General features: G+C 39.2%; 2 protein-coding genes across 5 annotated transcripts in view; one reads left to right on the top strand and one right to left on the bottom strand.

Moving 5' to 3' along the window:
- Positions 1–613: 613 nt before the first annotated feature.
- The window catches only part of LOC110161129 (myosin-11-like), a 49,242-nt gene continuing 29,475 nt past the window's right edge, over positions 614–20,380 (bottom strand). Inside the window, exons 34-43 of one of the 2 annotated variants that reach the window (XM_055152629.1) lie at positions 20,122–20,334; positions 19,452–19,664; positions 9,482–9,643; positions 8,820–8,948; positions 8,426–8,514; positions 7,436–7,559; positions 6,962–7,170; positions 6,230–6,338; positions 4,677–4,849; positions 614–2,636 (exon numbers count right to left, since the gene is read on the bottom strand). In XM_055152629.1, the coding sequence (XP_055008604.1) occupies positions 2,408–2,636; positions 4,677–4,849; positions 6,230–6,338; positions 6,962–7,170; positions 7,436–7,559; positions 8,426–8,514; positions 8,820–8,948; positions 9,482–9,643; positions 19,452–19,664; positions 20,122–20,334 (1,650 nt within the window). In that variant the 3' untranslated portion in view covers positions 614–2,407. Of the gene's footprint in view, positions 3,919–4,676; positions 4,850–6,229; positions 6,339–6,961; positions 7,171–7,435; positions 7,560–8,425; positions 8,515–8,819; positions 8,949–9,481; positions 9,644–19,451; positions 19,665–20,121; positions 20,335–20,380 lie in introns of both variants that reach the window. The other variant, XM_055152630.1, reaches the window with a different exon arrangement.
- On the top strand, positions 10,420–19,062 carry LOC110161145 (uncharacterized). 3 transcript variants are annotated; one of them, XM_055152632.1, is made up of 7 exons: positions 10,420–10,533; positions 11,429–11,580; positions 11,660–11,835; positions 11,953–12,024; positions 16,288–16,375; positions 17,055–17,283; positions 17,791–19,062. In XM_055152632.1, exons 2-7 carry the CDS (start codon positions 11,466–11,468, stop codon positions 18,143–18,145), a joined length of 1,035 nt encoding a protein of 344 aa, XP_055008607.1. In that variant the 5' UTR covers positions 10,420–10,533; positions 11,429–11,465; the 3' UTR covers positions 18,146–19,062. The 3 variants fall into 3 exon arrangements, with proteins under 3 accessions (XP_055008607.1, XP_020781522.1, XP_055008606.1); XM_020925863.2 differs by lacking the exons at positions 10,420–10,533; positions 11,429–11,580; positions 11,660–11,835; positions 11,953–12,024 and adding an exon at positions 12,991–13,397; XM_055152631.1 differs by lacking the exons at positions 10,420–10,533; positions 11,429–11,580; positions 11,660–11,835; positions 11,953–12,024 and adding an exon at positions 14,047–15,494.

The following is a 20,380-nucleotide window of genomic DNA, read 5'->3' as shown; positions in this document are numbered from 1 at the left end:
TTTCTGACCAGTATTGTGATGTGTTTGGATTTGTGATTTGTTTTAAAGGTGCACTATGTAACTTTTCTACAGTGGAGGATCTGATTGTCTCCATGGAGATATTATTACTTTGACAGGAATGGTCCACAGTATAGCATTAAACACATTTTTCTCCATGGAGACCAGCAGATAACACTAAAAAAAGCATGTAACTTCAACAATAACGTGCAAGATGGAGAAGTTAATCATTTAATGCCACACTGTGGGACATTCATGGAAATGCAAAATGATCTCCATGAACACACTCTGTAGAAATGTTAGTTCATCATTAAAATAAAAAAAATCTGTTAACAGTAAGAACTTACATTGTGTTTTTCAGAACATGTTTACTACAGGGTTTGCAGGTTTTACACAGAATTTCCGCGGATATTTTCTTATGTGGATATGACATTTAGAATTGTTTTGCTAACTGAATGAGGCCTTTCAAATTACCAAATGTGCCATAATTAATTTTTAAATAAAGTAAGTGGCTGAAAATCATGTGTTTGCATTTCTTCAATAAAACCAAAAAAGATTGAGATTTCCATTTTATTTCCACAACAAGCAAAGTTTTAAAACCCAAATAAAATAAAAAATAAAATACATTTGACAACACAAGAATAATTTATGTGAAATACAAATATTTTAAGTGCTTTCTGTTCAAATAAATTATAATTTCACTTAAAAAAGCCCGTTTGAAAGTTTAAAGTTATATAATTTATGTTTTATTATAAAATGCACGTTGGGCCTGTCTATTGGAAATAAAACCTGTGACTTAAAGGCGCACTGTGTAATTTTTCTGGTGGGGGGTCCACTTCCTGTTTCTTTCCATGGAGATGTTATTGCTTTGCCTGAAATTTTCCATAGTATGACTTTAAACTTATCCATTTTGTATTTATTCATGACTGGTGTTTATTGCTCAAAAATACAGTAATCCCTTCTGTGAACTAAGAGCGACTCTCCACAGATCTGAACTGTAATGTAGCATAGTGTTGTAACCTGCTTGTCTCCCTTGCGATAGATAGGTTTAATCTGTGGAACATTCTAGACAAAGCAATAACATTTCCATGGAGGCAAGCGGGTGGTGGACCCTCCAAGTTGTGCAATGCACCTTTAAAGGAGACATATTCTGCTATATTTGTTATATTCTGCATATTTTAATTATAAATACCTGAAATTTCATGTTTTCTAAATGATACGGATTGTAAAGGAGAAGTCAAGAGTTGTGATTACTGCTTGATAAGTCCTTGCGCCCTCTGCTGGTAAAACATTAGAATTACATAGCGCAGTCACTTTTTGATGATAAAACATTGCCACATGGTAAAAAAAACACAAAGAAAACCCCACCCACAATTGATACTTCGCAGTGACATCATGCTGGGGGATGTGTGTCTATGGTGGAATGTTGAAGAGTTAAATGAAACAAAACCGCACACCAAAGTTCTTGAAGAGGTGCAAATGCAAGGAGCAGCAAGTTAAAAGCGAAAAAATGCATAGCTCACTCAGATGGCCGATGTCCAAGGTCGGACTGGCAATCTGTGCGTTTTGGAAAAGTCTAGAACGGCCATCTGGTCAAATGGCTGTCGACCGAACTAACAGCAGAGAGCTAATACAAATCCCAAAAGTCCACAGCTGTTTTTTGGTCCCAGTCTGTCCCTGCCGATGTCCAGAAGCTTTTTTTAATTTGTAAGTAACCTTTCGACAAAAAGCCTTCAGCAATTTTTTATCATTTTTCTTGCTTCGGACCACAGTATACGAGGGTTGAGGAATGTTGAGGAGTTACCACGGTGACACAATGCACGCAGCAAACCCAGCATAAAAAAGTGTCAAGATTGTCTGCAAATCAGCACAAATCAGATTACCTGTTATAGTTCAGATTGTATTAAAATTAAAATCAGACTGAAGTGAAAAAGATTCAGACAGAGCAGTGCCTACAGTTATAATCACGCCCCCAAGTAATTTTAATGATCAGATGCAAAGTATCAGTCAATTTAGCTTAGTATGCCTGTCTCCTTTAGGTGCACTATGTAACTTTTCGGTAGGGAGTCGGTCACCTTTTTATTTTTATGGCTCTGCTTAAAATGTTCCACAATATGACATTAAACAGCTCTACCTTACATTTACTCAGTTACAGGTGCTCAAAAATACCTAGAAAAGCTGGTATTCTGACTGTGAGCGGGATTGCCTCTCCACAGATCAGTAACTTGGTCTGGTTTGGTTTACATGAAGATAGAAAGGTTTAATATCATACTGTGAAACATTCCAGACAAAGCAAAAACAGTGCACATTTAAGAAAATATGTGTGTTTTTTTCTTGGGAATAAAATACAAGTACAACATAAAGGACATTCAAAAGTGTAAATAAACAGCGGCCATCTTGAATCCCACGCTCACTGCTCCATCTCGTCTTCATCGTAGTAGTCTTCTTCTTCTTCGTGTCGGTGTCTTGGAGCCATGTCTCGCACCTCTTCCTCTGAATCCACTGAGTTCTGCTTTGGGCGGGGCCTGAAGCTGACCCCACCCATCGGTCTGTAGCCTCCGCTCACACCTGCCGTCACCATGGAAACGCGAGGGGAGGGTGCGGGCACGAAGCCGGAGTCGGTGCCGCCGCCGCCTCGCCTACGAAGGTTTACAGGAAGGAGAGAGAAGAGGAAAGATAGTGTCGCAAAAATGTAAATCAAAATTGTTTTAAAATGACTTAAATTCAGAATGGATTTTAGCAGTTTGGATGATTGACTAAGAAAATTATTTAAAGGCGCACTGTGTAACATTTCTGGTAAGGAGTCTGCCACAAACTTCCATGGAGATATTACTGCTTTGCCTGAAAGGTTTCACAGTATGGCATTAAACTCATCTATGTTACAAGTGTTTTACTGCTCAAAAATAGCAGGAGCTCGCCTCTCCACAGACCTGACCTGTAACTTGGCATAGAGGCATTTTGAGTTTGACTCCTTGGAAAAAGATGAGTCTAATGCCATACTGTGGGACATTCTAGTCAAAGGAGATGACATGATGAAATGATATACCTGATAGTTACACAGTGCACCTTTTTTGACTGGACTTTTTTTTTTTTTTGACTATTTCGACATATTTCCTATTGGTTTATACCTTTCACTAGCCTGATTCATCAGCCAGTTTCATTTCGTAAAAACCGTCTGACTTCACAGCATTAGAATTCGTTCACTTGATGGTAGACGGGTACTTTTTTATTTAATCAATCGTTGTAATGCGCCGCTAATGGGGCTAACTGGTATATTAAGCTTTTCCCAAATCCCATAGGAAGAAGGGCAATAACGTCTTTCCCCTTGATGAAATTCACCAAACATTCTCTTTGTTCTGGCTTTAAATCCTCGATCTCAGGAATCATTGCCAACACAGAAGGTGTGGCTCTTCACTGATTGGCTAGTGCCCAAACTTGCACTTCCCAGTGTATTCCGATTCCTGACTTAGTTGCTGGAGAGAAATTAAATTGGGCAGAGGCACTAGGTGGCCCCAGCCTGGCTAACCTTCCGCTGGTTTCAAAACAAAATGACTTGCCAAAGGAGCGAGATTTTAAATTTACTATTGTTAACCTGACCAGCCAGCTGAGTTCAAAATTGTGGCGGCATTTGATTTTTTTCTTTCAATACTTTTATTTTTTATTGTTATGGTAGGTACAGACAAAATATTTATAATGCCATTCTGACAAAGTGGATCCAGGCTTGAATGGCTGGCAAGAATATTGTTACTACTGTTATTCTAGCAGATAAAACAAATGTTTATATTTATGTAAGAAAATGTGTGGACATCAAGATTGTTAAGTCATTTTACTAATTTCTGTTTCATTTTTGCGGTGAGGGAGGAGGGAGAAGGAGAATGGGATTAAGGTTAAAGCCCTGAAACCTGCAGAAATCAGAAATGCCTGAAGAAGTGAAAGCACAAAACAGGAAGTGACATTTACAGTTAAAATGAACCTTCCCATGCTAAATTTTAGTTAATACATCAAACGTTTTAATGTTTGGAGTGTGTTATTTCAAAGTATTGACTGATTTTTACCATTCACTTCAGAAGTGAATGGTAAAAAGTCTACAAATGCAGCAAATTGCATAGGAAGAATGAATACATGACAGGTTTTTCTAATTATTACTTGGCTTGGTGGGATAATTCTGCAGCTTTACATGAGTCAGGTGGTACTGTGTGGACAAATGTTGGAAAGAAAAGCAAAAAGATAAAAAAAAAAAAAAAAAAAAAAAAAAGAATACATCTGCCTATATGTCATCAACGCAGAAACTTTTCTCAAATGCAGTGACAATTTAACTACTGTGTACAACAATAACTAGTACGGAATTTAGTTTTGACCCATGTAAACATCATGGACACATCTGCTGCCCGTGTCAAACTGGGAAGTGAAATAGGTAGAAATCTAAAATATAATAATGTTAATTTTGTTTTACGGAAATGAGTAGTCTAACCTGCAGTACCAACTCAATTTTGTCTTTATCTTGCAGCTTTAATAAGTAATTTCTATAGGTTTAATTAAGTCGATCCTTACCAAATTCCTCCTTGTTTATAATTACAATCTGGTCATTAGTTTTGCACTCAAGATGCTACTGACTTTTGCGATTTGAACGTGTGAATTGTGATGTTGTTACAGATAAATCTTGCAGCCATGACCCTCACCTGAGTTTTCCCCTGAGAGAAGACACTTCTTCGTTCAGAGCCTCTTTAGCTTCGTTAGCTTCCTCAAGCTCCCTCTGTAGTTTCCTCCGAGCGGCGGCTGCACGCTGAGCCTCCTCCTCCGCCTCCTCCAACTGCAGCTTCAGCTGCTTCAGACGCACTGCTCCCTTCTCCGCCTGGACATACGGTGGTGCATTTGGGACACTTTTACACCTCTCTCAAACTCAAGATTTGCCATAACTTTTTAAAGGTCCTATATTACGCAAAACTGACTCTTGTGAGCTTTAAGCCACGTTAGAATGCTCAAAAACATAACTGGAGTTGTGTTTTGTTTAATTAACACGTTTCAGTAATTCTTTATTATTAGTCTGCCTACATCCCCAAAGCTCAAAATGCTCTATTCCACTTTATGATGTCATGATGCGGTAGTTTTTGGGACAACATCTACCTTTGAAATTGGCATTTCCAGGGCTGAATTCATCTAAATGATTCTAGTGAAGGTGTATGGAGTTTAAAAAAACATGGAGTACTTCCTTTATTATCACATGACATGACAAGGTTTTCTCTTTGAGAGAAGAACTCCTAAATGCCTAAATATGCAGGATTTGCGTGTTAAACATGTGAAACAAGACAAAAGTGGGCTCATATACCCCTTGTTGGAGCAAGAAAAATTCTGATTAAGTATTTTTTTGCCGAAATGTTATTTTGAAAATAAAAAAGCTTTTGAACATCGGCCATTTGAGTGTGCTATGCATTTTTTCACTTTTGACTTGCTGCTCCTTGCATTTGCACCTCTACAAGAATTTTGGTGTTCGTTTTCTGTTTCTTTTGAACATGTGAAACAAAACACAACTCCAGGTCTGTTTGTGATGAAAAAACAACAGTCTAACATAGATCAGAAACAGCATAATATGGGCCCTTCAAAGAACATATAGATTAACATGAGGTGGAGTAGAGTAATTACCCTAGTCCCTAGTACAGGGGGTCTCCAACCTGTAGCTCCCCCTTCCAAGTAGCTCGCCAAGGGATTTCTGAATTAACTAATTAAACTAACTAATTACTACCTAACCAGGACTAAACTAAGACTAAACCAGGATTACATCAGATCTAAACTAGGACTAAAACAGGACTATCACAATTTTTTGACTAATCAGATTCTAACCAACAGTAAAGAGGAGCATAAATTATAATTTTTTAGCCAAATGACAGAAAATGACTATAAAGTGAAAAATGCAGTGTCAGAAGTCCCTCAGATGATGTTGCATGCTCTTTTCACAATTTTATTTAGACCAACCATCCCAACCCATTTTCTTTTTAGCTCACTGGAGGAAAAAGGTTGGAGACCCCAGCCCTAGTACATTATAAGTAATCCAGCACAAAGTATATTTAGTCATGTTAAAGAGGATTAAAAGCTTAACTGAACCATCTCACAAGAATCACTGGCGCTCGCTATGTAAATATTTTGTAACAAGTGACCCAATTAACTTGTCTACTGCTGATGCATCACTGAAAAAAAATGCAAAAACCAAAAAGCATCATGGTGCCCAGTTGTGTACCTGGTCCTTGTACTGCTGCGCCTGCTTCCTCTCGTCCTCCATTTGAACACTGAGGTCTTTGAGCTTCTTCTCTTTCTGGCGGAGGCTCTTGGCGTTGTTCTGACGCTCCCTGAAATGGACAAAACAGAAGAAAATAGTCCTTATTCTACTGCTGGAACACCTGACGAAAACACAGTTCACACAGAAAAGCTCCAAATCAAGAAAGACTAAATTTTTTGCCTTGATGGGCCAAAATGAAATGGTGTTTTCCTACTCAAAGCGCTTTACATTAAGGAACCAGTCACCTATTCACACACAGATTTATACACCAGTGTACACAGACACTGGGGGCAAAGTGGGTTAAGTGCTTTGCTCAAGTACACAATGACTGCATTAATCTGTGGGAGCTGAAATCACACCGCCAACCTGTGGGTCAGTGGACAAACATCCTACCAAATAATCTACTGTCGCCCCAAATTATGTTTTTTATACAAGTTTGTCTGAAAACTGCAAAAACATTTCTGAGTAAATTAGGGTTAGGGTGTGTTTTAGGGCAATACACTTGGTTGGTTTTGCTTGCAACTACAGCAAAATTTGGAATAAAAGAATAAAACAAATCTGTCTCAGCTTGCCTTTGTGGACCAATCTAGACTCCCTAGAGCTCCAAGTTTTGCCTGTGGACCTCACATTGGGAAACCCTGACCCAAATCATTTTAAAAGATCAAACCCAGGCCACTTCTGCCAGTGTTTCACCTGCTCTCTGCCTCCAGCTGCTCTTGTGCGTCTCTCAGTTTGGCCTCCAGGGCGGCGACAGAGGCCTTGAGTTTGGAGCGGCCCTGTCCCTCCAGCTCCTGCAGCCGTGCTTTCAGCTCCCTGTTCTGTTTGTCCAGCTGTTGCCGTGACGACTCTCTGCCCTGAGACGAGAGACGCTCTGAGGCCAGGTCTGCCCCGAGCTGCTCCACCTGAGACAACACAGGTCGAAGGTCAGAGAGGAGAGAACACTAGAGTGGATCAACAGCTTATTTGTAAAGTCACATAAAAGAGGGATTTATAATATACGGATCTGCCCATTAAGGTTCCAGAATGTAAATTTCCTCTTGATTTTTCTCATAGACTTAATTGTAATATTAAGTGACTAATGTAATTTTCTATTCAAGAGACACATTTAGACACAGATAAATCATGTTTAAGTTATATTCTAGACATAGTCTTTATGTATTTTTGTACCATTTGTTGTGACTTGCGCAGTCTTTCGTTCAGACTCTCCACGTTGTTCTGCTCCTCCTCCAGTTCCTCCTCGAGCTGAGAGATCCGACTCTCAAAACGCCGCCTCTCTTCACCAAATACAGACCTGACAAAAATCCAATAATCCAGGACCAGGTTTAATAAATCTGTCTAACCCAATTCAACTTAAAGGGACACCAGGTAATGTTTTCTGGTGGAGTGTCTGCTATCTTAGCCAGGCTGGCGTCCCTAGTGCCTCCGCTCAATTTCATTTCTCGCCACCGACTAGGTCAGGAATCAGAATATACTAGACGGTTCGCAAAAACCCTGGTAGTAAGAGTTCAGGCACCAGCCAATCAGCGAAGACCCATACATTCTGTGTTGGCAACGATTCCCAAGATCGAGGATTTAAAGTTAAGTTAAGAACGTTATTGTCCTTCTTCCTACGGGATTTGGGAAAAGCTTAAAATACTAGTTATCCCCGTTAGCGGCGCATTACATATGTCACAACCAAATACCAGCAATTGGTTAAATGAAAAAAAGTATCCGCCTACCATCGAGCGAATGAATCCTAATGCTGCAAGACGATCAGACAATTTCTACAAAGTGAAACCAGCTGATGAATCAGGCTACTGTTATCTGTCCATCCTGACCAGTGTGGCATTTAACTTGTTTATCTCCATGGAGACAGGGGAAATCTGTGGCTAAACTACAGGTCAAATCTGTGGAAAGGTAAGCCTGTTGACGGTAACACTGCATAAGTTTCAAGGTATGTTTGAGATATTAAAAACTGTTATTAAATAAATGTCATTCTGTATTGCTTTGCTTGGAAAGTTCCAGTCTCCATGGTGGCTGAACCTCCATCAGAAAAGTTACATACTGACCAAGCGAATATTAAATTTAGTATTAGCTTTTAGTCCAGGATTAGTTGTATTTTCTGGATTTAGTCCCTTGTTAGACCCTTTAAATAACGTAAATAATCCAGTTTCCTACTTTCCAGAGGAGTTGGAGGTCAGCTCTTCTTGCAGCTCATCTCTCTCTCCCTCCGCCTGTTTCCGAGCTCGTTCAGCCACAGACAGCATCTGAAAAGTGTGAACAAAAGAGAAAAGCAAAAGGCTTATTTAGATCTTTACATCAGACTCTGTTAGGCTTACATTTAGTCCCAGTTTGAAGGGCCAGTTACTCTTAATTAGGTCATTAAGTCAATTCCTTAGGTCCAATGTATCCTTGGTCTAGTGCTGGTTTAGCTCCAGTTTAAATTTTTATTTACTGCTGTCCTGATTTAGGGTTTATTTAGTCCTGGTCCCTCGTCTTGCCCCTAATCTTGTCTCTGGTCTTGTCCCTGGTTTAGTCCTTGTTTAGTTGCTGGTCTAGTCCTGGTCCAGACCTCGTGCAGTTGTGTGAGCTCGGCCTCCGCAGCCTTCAGTCTTCTCTCTGTTTCTCGAGCCGAAGACGACACTTCTCTGTGGGCCACAACCGACTCGTCCAGCTCCCTCTGCAGGTCCTTCAACTGGCCCTGGAACAATGCATTTATAAAGTCCCAGCATGTGACTTTTTAACCAATAAAAATACAAGCATCAATACTGTGAGCTTGCATCTCCACAAACCTGACTCTTATTTGGCCTTTGTTCCTTTGGTTTTAATATTCTACAGTATGACATAAAAAATATCTATCTACATGGAGAATATTCCAAAGTATGGTTTTAGCTTTCTATTTCTACTTCTTGAAAATGACATATTGTTGATTTTTGGATGTTCATTATGTTTTTAAATATTTCATGTATTTTTTTTTTCTCATTTCTGATATAACAGTTTGTTAGTAGAGTAGAAAAACTACACTTGATACAACTACTTAACTATAGAAAAAAATGTAGACTTAGAGCAATTAAAATGGAAATTTGTACACGTCTAAAGCAAAAATAATTAAAACATATCAAAACAAGTATTAGAAATGTATATATATTTTTAACTCTTGTAGATGTTACTTTAAGCAGCCTTACACTTGCTAAACTGTGAATTTGCTGATGTGTGATCATGATTGACTTTTACCTGCATCTTTCTGAACTGTTTGGCAGCCTCCTCACGCCCCCTGGTGGCCACCTCCAGTTGCTCCTCGGTGCTCCTCAGCTCTGACTCCAGCTTCTTCTTCGCTGCAGAAGCCTGATTTCTCTGTTTCTTCTCATCCTCCAGCTCCTCCTCCAGCTCTCGAACCTTAGATACAAAAACATAATTAATCATACACATTGAGACTTGCAACTCTGAGGAGATGTACTAAGTATTAAGCACATTTATGAGCTTTAAACCCCGTTACAGTGTTTTCAACACATCATTAGCATAAGAGTTGTTTTTGAGTAGTCCTGTTTTTATCCACTACAGCACTGCGTTTGCCCTGTTACTGTTTATAAGTTTCTATCTCATATCACTGGCACTTTCACAAAGCCATATTAATGGTAGATGGTTTTGCTTTAACAAAGCCAAATTAAGTTGAAGCAAACTCATTTTAAAAACAATGCAACAGAATAAAAAAACTCACAACTACTGTATATATCTACATATACTATACTATATCACTAAAATCCTTATCCTTATACTCAGACACTCAAATCCTATGAATAGTCTGCACTATAGATGATTTAAGTACTAATAATGTATGACTTAGTATAATAGTATATGCATATTTTCTAATTGATTAGTGCACACAGTTTATTTTCTGGTGTTCACCTTAATGTAATTTAATCAATTTCATGATTTATGGGTGACTATCTGAAATATTTGGTACTTTATTTTACGTTTTGCCTGGTCAAATTCTATGACACTCTATGAGTTAAATACATAAAATATTTTAAATTATGAAAAGTATAAAAAATAATAAAGCTATAAAAAATTTATAGCTCCGCCCACGTCTCTACGTAACCCGGTGTCCTGTCAAAACAGCCTACCCGTCATTTTGAGCTACCTAGCGCTGCTGCGCATGCGCACACATGCGCACGACCCCTAAGCGCTGTCCGAGTTGGAATCATAAAACTAGATCCATGGTTTAAATGCCGTCGATTTGAGCTCCCGAGACAGAAGTAGAGTTGGGTTCAACACTGACGACGCAAGTGAGTAACATTTTAAAACTGTATTGGTTTTATTGTATATTTTGACCAATGAAGCACGTAAGCAACGACATGTGAGGGTTAGATTTGCGGCAGAATACTGTGAACACTGATCTTATTTTACTCATTTTGCTACAACTAAATTCCAAAATGTTATGTTCAGAAACCCTGAATGAAGCTTGCTACTCTGCTTTATGATACAAATTGCAGAAACTCCGGAAACTCCCGAGGTAAAACTATGAGCTAAAGACAACATTTATAAATGAACAATACAAAGGCTTTGGTTTGACTCTTAGACGCTCAGACTCAGAAACTCTCTGATAGACGCTACTTACGCTAGTAAGATGTTTTTTGCCTGTATGTCACTTGTGCTGAGAATCCATACTGTAACATCATTAAAGGAGCTGTAGAACGAGCTCTGTGCCTCTGTTGTGCCTGTTTTTCCTTTTTGCAAGATATAACAGAAATCAAAAATGCCCACGTTAAATGACTGAATAGTTTGGATTGAATATTTAATTTTATCGTTATCATTTTGATTACATCGTATTTTATTGTGTTTCCATGTGTAGAAAATGCTGTAACTTTGTTTAGAAAGGCACTGTATAAATAAAATATCACTATATTATATTAGGAAACTCATACAGCAGCCTATGATGTTATCGTTAAATACCTGGGTCACTTTACTGTTAGTGGTGTGTAGTTTATTGTTCAATTTAATTCAACGGACGTTAAAATTAGCCTACACCTACGCCTACACTTGTATGAAATAAATTATGCTTCTATAAATGAGTAGGATAGGTTTGGAAAACTAAAGAACTACCCTCCTGTAAAAAATACTTACATAGTCTTATTTTTACTGTCTGAATGTGGGTTTTACAAAAATGTGTTTTATTTTCAGTTTCACAGTGGTTACATTTGTGAAGGCAAATATAGCTATGGAGAGATGCAACGAGGTTTTTGATTACCTGTCTAGGGGGAAATACCCAGATGGATATAATAAATCTCAGAAGTTGAGCTTGAAGAGATATGCTCAGAAGTTTACAATAAAGGGTAAGTAGGGAAAGGGCTATTCAAATGTGCATGTCTCAGAAAACATTGTTGTTTATGACTTTGTGATTGTTCACTGCAGAAGGACAGCTCTTCTATGGAAATAGAAGAGTGATCCATACCAGGACAGAAGCAAGGTCACTTTTCAGTGAATTCCATTCCTCTCCAGTTGGGGGGCATGCAGGGATCATTAAAACTCGATCAGCAATCTGCTCCAGATTTTACTGGCTTGGCATGTCTGTTGATATTGACAGATGGGTATGTGTTTGATGTGATTTATTTCTGTATTATGTTATGGACTCATTTAGTTCAGCCAATTAGATTAGAATCTAATTAATTAGTTTATCATGACAATTAACAGTTGTTTTCTTAAAGGTCTCAGAATGTGACAGATGCCAGAAGACTGGAAGATCTTTGGCTGCTGCACAGCCATTGCAAAGCATAAAGGTAAATGTATAGAGTGCTATTGTAGTGTAAGCAAAAAAAAAAAAAAAAGAAATTGTTATGATTCTCTTGTTTACAAGATGCATTAATCAATTCTTTGCACTTGTGAATAAAAGTAAGCATCTTCATTAAACTCCATTCACATATGTTTAATGACATTTGGGCTCATGTAAATGTATTAGGGATATAATGCAGTCAAGCCTGCAACAACTTTTCTCTTACTTATGATGGCCATGACATTACAGTCATTATTTGATGGCTCAAGTGGGCTGTCAGAATGTGCTGAAGTGGGAGCCTTATTTGATAGAACTTATAAGCCTGTCGAAATGAGCTACTTCTATCCAAAATCATATGAATGAGTAAATAATGGTGATTCTACAGTAAGAGCATTATTCGATGGCTAAATAGACCTGTTGATATGTGCTACCTTTAGTCGGAGCTCTATTTGATAGCATAATACAACTGTCAAAATGAACTACCTACGCATATCCATATTTGCATATTTGAAACTGGAGATAACAAAGGTTTAAAGTGTGATCACCGTGTGCAAACAGAATCAAACCTGCTGTTTCTAACCCAAAGAAATATGTTGTAAAATTGAGGAGGTTAGGCTTTATTGGATCTATACAACTGTAAACGGAAAAACGGAAAATCACTTATTTCGACAGGGTAGTGTGAATTGACAGACATCACTGTTGATTTAAGCTGCTGGTAGCTCATTTGGTCAGGGCAGCCCATTTCGACAGAACACTGGGCGGTTATCTAAAATATTGATACTTGCCTTTTATTTTACGTTATGCCTGATAAAATTCTATGACACTCTGTGGGTTAAATAAATAATTTTAAAAGATGAAAAAAAATCACAAATAGTGTACAATAATAACGTCAATGGTATTTTTAATTAAACTATAAAATAAAAATAATAATTAATTAATGTGTATTTATATTCTGCCCACGTCCGTACGTAACCGGAACAGAGCACTGAACCCGGAAGTAAACACATACGCCTACTCAGGAGCGCTCGATTGAAATTAAATCACTTTCGCTATCGCTTTACCCGCTTTACGGACACGTTTTTGCTTCGTATCGTTATTTAAGCCTATGGCAAAATGTCCGGATGGAGAAAATGTGCCTTTGGGTGTCGAGGATCCGTCATGTTTAAGTTTCCTAATGATGAGACGATTCGACAGAAATGGTCTGTATTCGTTTTCGGCGAAATATCTCCCAGAAACGCCTTTGTTTGTGCTCGACATTTCACAGACGACTGCTTTATGAACAAAGATTTATACGAGAGTGGAAGAATAAGCCGTCTGAGTCTAAAATCCACTGCTATCCCGACAATAAAAGATGTTCCTCCGCTAATCAAACCTGAATGGGTAGGTTAAACTGCAGCGACTGCTAAATTACATTGATCAATTTAAATGACTTGTATTATAGTAAATGTACAGCCCAGGCTACATTATTACTGAAAGAACTGACTATTTAGACCCCGTTTATAGAAGATATATGATTTTTCTAGCACAACATAAGTAGATTTCCATTTTGTATTTGTTCATTTTAAAACGCAATGTTGAGGAAAAATGGTTTGATAGTAGAAATGGGATAGTAGAAATGGGACAATCTACTTCCTGTAAAAATGCAGAACTGACAACTCCAGTCCTCTCATAGTGACCAGAAATAGGGGGGAGGTGAAAAGATACATTCTCATTAGCATTAGAAAGCAAGATTACTCAAACATGCTTGAATCACTAAAAACACAACTCTTAAGTGAGCTAATGCAGAGGGATAAGTATTGTCACATGATTAAAATCCCATAGGGTGATTTTGAACAAACTCCAAAGTAATTTTACACCTTTCTACAGTCGCTGACAAAAGTCTTGTTGCTTATCCATTTTGTAGAAACAAAAGCTTATAACCTGACTAAATTAATGGATTGGTTTTAGAAATGTCTCATATGAAAGCTAAAACCCTCCCAAATTATGCTCAATATACTAAAATAAATTTGCTTCACTGAAGAAAGATTGATCATTTAATGAACACAGAAAGGTCAGATTTTGGCAAGACAAAAGTCTTGTCGCCTTGTCAAATGATGCATTTTTGCTGCGCGTCTTCGGCGTCAGCGCGGCGCGTCTTGAGCGTTTTGGCGTCAGCGGTCAAGAAGTTGAAAATGCTGAACTTTTCGCGTCAGACGCGCCGCGTCAACCAATCAGGGACGAGTATTCAGTGACGCAGCGACGTCATTATCAGGAAGTAAGGCCCGAGAACCAGAGCGAGAGGCACAAACATGAGCGGAGCATAAATATATACGCCACAATCACCGAGCCGATCGCGAGGACTAGACCGGGACTAAACAAGGACTAGACCGGGAGTAAATCGAGACTAGACCGGGACCAAACCAGGACTAGACCGGGACTAAACAAGGACTAAACCGAGACTAGACCGAGACTAAACAAGGACTAGACCTTGAATAGACCGGGACTAGACCGTGATTAGACCAGGACTAGACCGGTATTAGACCAGGACTAGACCGGGACTGATCCAGTGTCATTAGCGGAGTATAAATATATATACGCCCCAGTCGTCGACCCGATCTCCTCCGCTGATGTTTTATGCCATAAAAACACTCTCTCAGTCTGGTCTGACATTGTTTCGGGAAAAGACCGGGACCGGGCTCTTGTTTCCAGGGCAACGGATGCGCGTTAAGTATTTTTGTCCCGTTCGTCCACGGCGTCAAAGACGCGCGTCTAAACTCAAATGAAAAGGCGTCCAAATAGAGGCGTCAAGGCGTTTTTTGACGCTTTGGTGTGAACGGCCCTCTAGATTACAGCCTCACCTGTGATCAGTTACTGATCAATCAATTAGTGGGTGTGTATAAAAGGAACCCCAGCACACCAGACCTTCACATCAACTGCAACTTGACCTCTGACAACATGCCTAAGATCCACCCTGAGACCAAAGCGTTAATTATCAAGAGGCTGAAGACCAGATCCACTGCTGAGGTGGCTGACACCTTCAATGTGTCTCAGCGTCAAGTACAAAGAATAAGAAAAAGATCTGAAATGACTGGAGATGTTTTTGACAAGCCCAGGTCCGGCAGACCCCGCAAGACAACTGCTCGGGAGGACCGTTTGTTGATTCAAAAATCCAAGGCCAGCCCCTTTTCCACTGCAGCAGAGCTCCACCAGGCCTGGTCACCTCAAGTCCCTGTGTCAACCAGAACAGTTTGTAGAATTCTGTCTCGAAATGGCCTCCATGGTCAAATCAGTGCACAGAAACCAGCACTAAACAAAAGGCAATTAAAAAACCGTGTGGCATTTGCCAAGGCCCACAGCCTGCTAAAAGGATGGACACTGGAAAAGTGGCAGAAGGTGGATTTCTCAGATGAATCCTCGGTTGAATTACATCACAGGTGCCGCAAATATTGCAGGAGACCTACTGGAGCCCGCATGGATCCAAGATTCACCCAGAAAACAGTTAAGTTTGGTGGCGGAAAAATCATGGTCTGGGGTTACATCCAGTATGGGGGTGTGTGAGACATTTGCAGGGTGGAAGGCAATATCAGTAGCCTAAAATATCAAGTATTAGCTACCTCTTACATTCCCAATCATAAAAGGGGTCAAATTTTGCAGCAGGATGGTGCTTCATCGCATACTTCTATCTCTACATCAAAGTTTCTCAAGGCGAAGAAGATCAAGGTGCTCCAGGACTGGCTAGCCCAGTCACCAGACATGAACATCATTGAGCATGTCTGGGGTAGAATGAAAGAGGAAGCATGGAAGGCAAAACCAAAGAATCTTGATGAACTCTGGGAGGCATGTAAGACTGCATTCTTTGCTATTCCTGATGACTTCATCAACAAATTGTATGAATCATTGTTGAACCGCATGGATGCAGTCCTTCAAGCTCATGGAAGTCATACAAGATATTAAATATGGATCTCACAGCACCACTACTTAATTCTCTGACATTATGCAACATATTTTTGTATTTGAAGTAAATTATTTGTTCAATTTTCTGTAGGTGACAAGACTTTCGTCTTGCCAAAATCTGACCTTTCTGTGTTCATTAAATGATCAATCTTTCTTCAGCGAAGCAAATTTATTTTAGTATATTGAGCATAATTTGGGAGGGTTTTAGCTTTCATATGAGACATTTGTAAAACCAATCGATTAATTTAAAGTCAGGTTATAAGCTTTTGTTTCTACAAAATGGATAAGCGACAAGACTTTTGTCAGGGACTGTAACAGTTGGATTTGTTTTGGTCAGTGGTCTGAGGAGCCTGTTGTCATCCCAACCAAGAGATCAGTGGGTACGCAGTTATCAGCTGGAACATTACGATACCATCGCAGTAAAGGTATGTTTTTATTTTCTGAACTACAAATCGCTATATCAATACATCACGCAATCAATACACATTCACTGCTCATGTAAATGTACCCAATCAGATAAAAAGAATAATCAGGCAGCCCAATAATTTGATCTGATTTTGGTGTCTATTTACAGTAGAGAGAAATCTGATCATCAAAATCACTTGGTGACATGTGATTGTCTAAAGATTTATGAAATTACTGTTGTATTTGGAAGACAAAGTGAAATCCATTTTAAAATAACCTTTTAACATTTTCTCTCTCATTTTGTCTTTGCCACTTTAGTTTGTCATTTTTGCACAGGTGTGAACAATCAGAAAGAAATCAGATTACTCACATCCGGTGTAACATGAATTTTCACTAATCTGATAACTCCAGAAATCAGATTATGATCAGATTGCCAGTGTGCCTGTAAACATAGCCACTTTTGTATTTGCTCCAACTCTTTTCTTGTTTTCTAATCAATATAAAAACTAGTATCGAAACTAAATCACATTATTTTGCTGAAAATTACATTCTGTTACTTAAAAAGGAGCATTTTTCATCTTTGTTGTTTTATTGTCATTAGTACTGAGTATTGCATCAATTCCTTAGTATCGAAATAGAGGTTGAAATTTTACTATCCTGACAACACTAATTTCTACAATGTTTTGTTTTTTTGTACAGGTATTCAAGCTACTGACAAAAGCATCCGTAAAGGCACAAGTATTTTAGAGCAGATCGGGCAAATACAGTCGTCTGCTGCAGTAAACAGAGCCAACCATGAGTCAGATAAGGGTCCTGCTGCTAAACGGATCTGTGTGAAAGAGGAGGAAGAGGAGGAGCACATTTCAGATCCATTACTTCCTCATAACTCCATGTACGAGCCGCGAGACTCTGATGCATCTGACCAGAGGTGAGATTTAATATTCATTCAAGTAAAAATGTTTCTCTGAAGTCTGAACTGTGCAGGGGTGAAAGTCAGTAAATACAAATAATAACCATTTTAGACTGCATTCACATTCTAAAACACACAAAGCTGACGTGTTAATCTTGGTTTAAAAGTCCTTTTTTAAACGGACAACAATCAAGTCATGTAGGGTTTACTGATGACAGAAATGCAGATATTTTGCCCTGGTTTATGGTTAATATCTTTGTAATTACTGGGCCTATCCACATAAAACAAAAACTAGCTCAAAGTTCAATGTTTTCAGTCAGTATAACTAAACAAAGGTGAAATTGCTTTAGTTTCAGAGCGTGGTGCCATTATTCAGTCCCAAAGATGTGATTGTTGTCAGTTGAAAGGTCTTAAACTATAAGATCTAAGATGTCACGTTTGTGGAGTTTATGGAGTTGTATTTTCCACCACTTGAACTATATCTTATAATGTTTAATTTATGTATTCTTTTTTGTTTTTGGACAGTGACTTGGAATCTGAATACGGTGATGCCAAATATATAGTTTCCGCGAGCAGCCTCAGAGAGTTGTTTGAGAGATGCCCGATTTGCACCAAACACTGTAAAGTAAAGCGTCGCAGGAGGGGGCTGTTGCTTTCCTTCAGTCAGACATGCCCTCACTGCTCGTACAGGCGCAGGTGGCAGAGTCAGATGGAAGAGCTCCTGGAGGTGCCTGTGACTGAGGATCAGAGCGAAAATGAAAACTCAGACTGTGAAAACCCATCAAAGGAGATTTTGGCTGCTCATGTCTTCATCAACCAACGTGGATCATATCAGAACCAGAACAGACTGGGACAGAACACAACGGAATACTCGCCCTGATTTTGGACCTCAGCACAAACGCACACAAAGCTGCCTCTTGTACATATGTACAGTTCCAATGCCAATTTATTGTTAATTACAAAAACATTGGACATGATGTCCCATTTATTTATTTTATTTGGTGTTTTGGTTCTCACGGCAATTATCCAATCAAAAAGCAAAATCAGCCTCACATGACTCTCATTTGTGTTGCCAGTTTCAATGCTGTAATTCATTTGGTTTAAACCTAAAATGCCTCTCTCTGATCTGAATGGTCACTACCTAAACCCCAGCAGCCGCAGCCAGTCATGAAGCAGTGCTAATGCAGCCTCTGCAGCTCAGGGTGGGAGGACTAGAGGTTCTGAGCTTTCACAAGAAAAGTATGTGTTCTCTATAGGCAGGTTTAGGGACTGGAAGTTGTGATTGTAATACTTCAGTTGTGATTGTAGTACATAAATAAGACAAACATTTAATCATTGTCATTTAAGACAAAATGTAATCTACAGTTTTTTTTTTTCCCCCTCCAAAGTCTGATCCCTGCTCTAAACCACATGCTTTTACTGATCGAGGATTTGCTGAAGACATCAGACCCGTGTTGATCATTGGTGATTAGAAATGACTGAATGTTACTCTTGATTTAAATGTGATGACCTGCACAGCCCTGGTGCTCAACAACTTTTGTTTCCAATGTGGATTTGGAGATGGTCTTTCTGTGTTTGTCCTCACACTGGCCCATTTTCTGCATTATGTTTATATTTTATATAGTTTTATTTTCCTTATAACCTTATTTAAAAGATGAAAGTGCATTGTGCCATATTTATTTTCATTTTCTCACAAAAATGAGTCAAGTGAGTGTAAATTTATGTTAAATGAACGTGTTCACAGATGATAGAAAACCAATGCTCTATTTGTTTTATATTAAAAAGACATCTTCTGAAGCGCGTCTATACTTACTGCAGTCCTGGGTCATACATGTAGGGGGGAGCATTTTCACACATTTTTCATTATTATTAACACCTTCATCAAAATCTGCTGTAACATAGGGTCATGTATACCAGATAACATGTTTAGTGTAAATTATTTTTCAGAGGTATTACTTTAAAAGTTTAATAGTAATGTAATGTGTTGCCTTGAAAATGGCAGTAGGGCCCATTTACACCTGTTTGAGCAGACCTCTCCTCTCTGTTTCTCCTCTCACCCTCCTCCTCCCTCCTCTCCTCCTCTCTCACGTGTTTGAGCAGTCCTCTCCTCTCTCAGCTGTTTCATCAAACCTCTCCTCCTCTGTCTCTCTTTCTCCTCCCCCCTCCTCTTCCTTCCTCTCTCTCACCTGTTTGAGCAGTCCTCTCCTCCTCTCCTCAGCGCTTTCGTCTCTGGCCTGTAGTTCTCTCTCCTGTTGTGTCTTCAGAGCTTGCAGAGTCACCTCTGCTCTGAGCTTACTGTCCTCTGAGGCCTGCAGCTCATCCTCCAGCTCCTCCATCTGAGTCCTCATCTCCTCCAGCATCATCTCCAGACCGCGCTTCACCTTCTCCAGATCGTGAACCTAACAAACAACAAAAAACACATTGTGGTTTCAAATTATGACAGAAAATAGCAAGTGACTTAAAGATGCACTATGTAACTTGGTTGAGGGTCAGTCACCTGCCTGTCTCTATGAGATGTTATTGCTTTGCCTTTAATGTTGGAGTGGCATTAAACTTGTGTGGTGTCACCTGTTCATCTTCATAGAAATGTTTAATACTGTGGAAGATTAAAGGCAAAGCAATGTTGTTGAGATGTTGTTGCGTTATAGTACCATGAGGAAAGTTACATATTTATACCCCTTTATAATTTACAATTACAAGATGATATACTTAAAGATACCATCAGTATTACAGATAAGATTTAAAAATTGTGAATTTCAGTCAATGCAGAGATATTAACTATAAACCAGATCTGCAAGAGCCAATTCTACAGCCAAATTTGTATCTGTCCTCTATATTTCAAACCATGGCTCTTACGTTTCTGCCCACATCGTCCTTGGAGCTGAGCAGTTCCTCCATCTCTGCCCTCAGACTTCTCATGTTGCGGTCGGAATCCTGTAGCGCCCCCTGTGTCTCCTCCAGGGTCCTGGTCAAGGCCAGGATCCTGGTCTCTCGGTCTCTCACCTCGGCCTCCGCTCGGTCTCTTTCCTCTGCAGTCCTGCTCGAGACTGCACGCTCCTCCAACAGAAGCTGCAGCAGAGATAATAACAGTTAAATTACTTAAAATAATGTAACT

The sequence above is a fragment of the Boleophthalmus pectinirostris genome, unplaced genomic scaffold (assembly GCF_026225935.1).
Source record: "Boleophthalmus pectinirostris isolate CB_2022bp ecotype Guang Dong unplaced genomic scaffold, ASM2622593v1 HiC_scaffold_17, whole genome shotgun sequence".
NCBI classification, from domain to species: domain Eukaryota; kingdom Metazoa; phylum Chordata; class Actinopteri; order Gobiiformes; family Gobiidae; genus Boleophthalmus; species Boleophthalmus pectinirostris.
Note: the sequence above shows the minus strand (reverse complement) of the source record. Positions and strands in the feature narration are given on the sequence as shown.

What these genes read in the sequence shown, in the direction of transcription:
- LOC110161145 (XM_055152631.1), top strand. Translation starts at nt 14,952, where the DNA reads ATGCCTAAGATCCACCCTGAGACCAAAGCGTTAATTATCAAGAGGCTG. An exon ending in ACGATACCATCGCAGTAAAG is followed by an intron (nt 16,376 to 17,054) that starts GTATGTTTTTAT and finishes TTTTTTGTACAG; the next exon opens with GTATTCAAGCTACTGACAAA. An exon ending in TCTGATGCATCTGACCAGAG is followed by an intron (nt 17,284 to 17,790) that starts GTGAGATTTAAT and finishes GTTTTTGGACAG; the next exon opens with TGACTTGGAATCTGAATACG.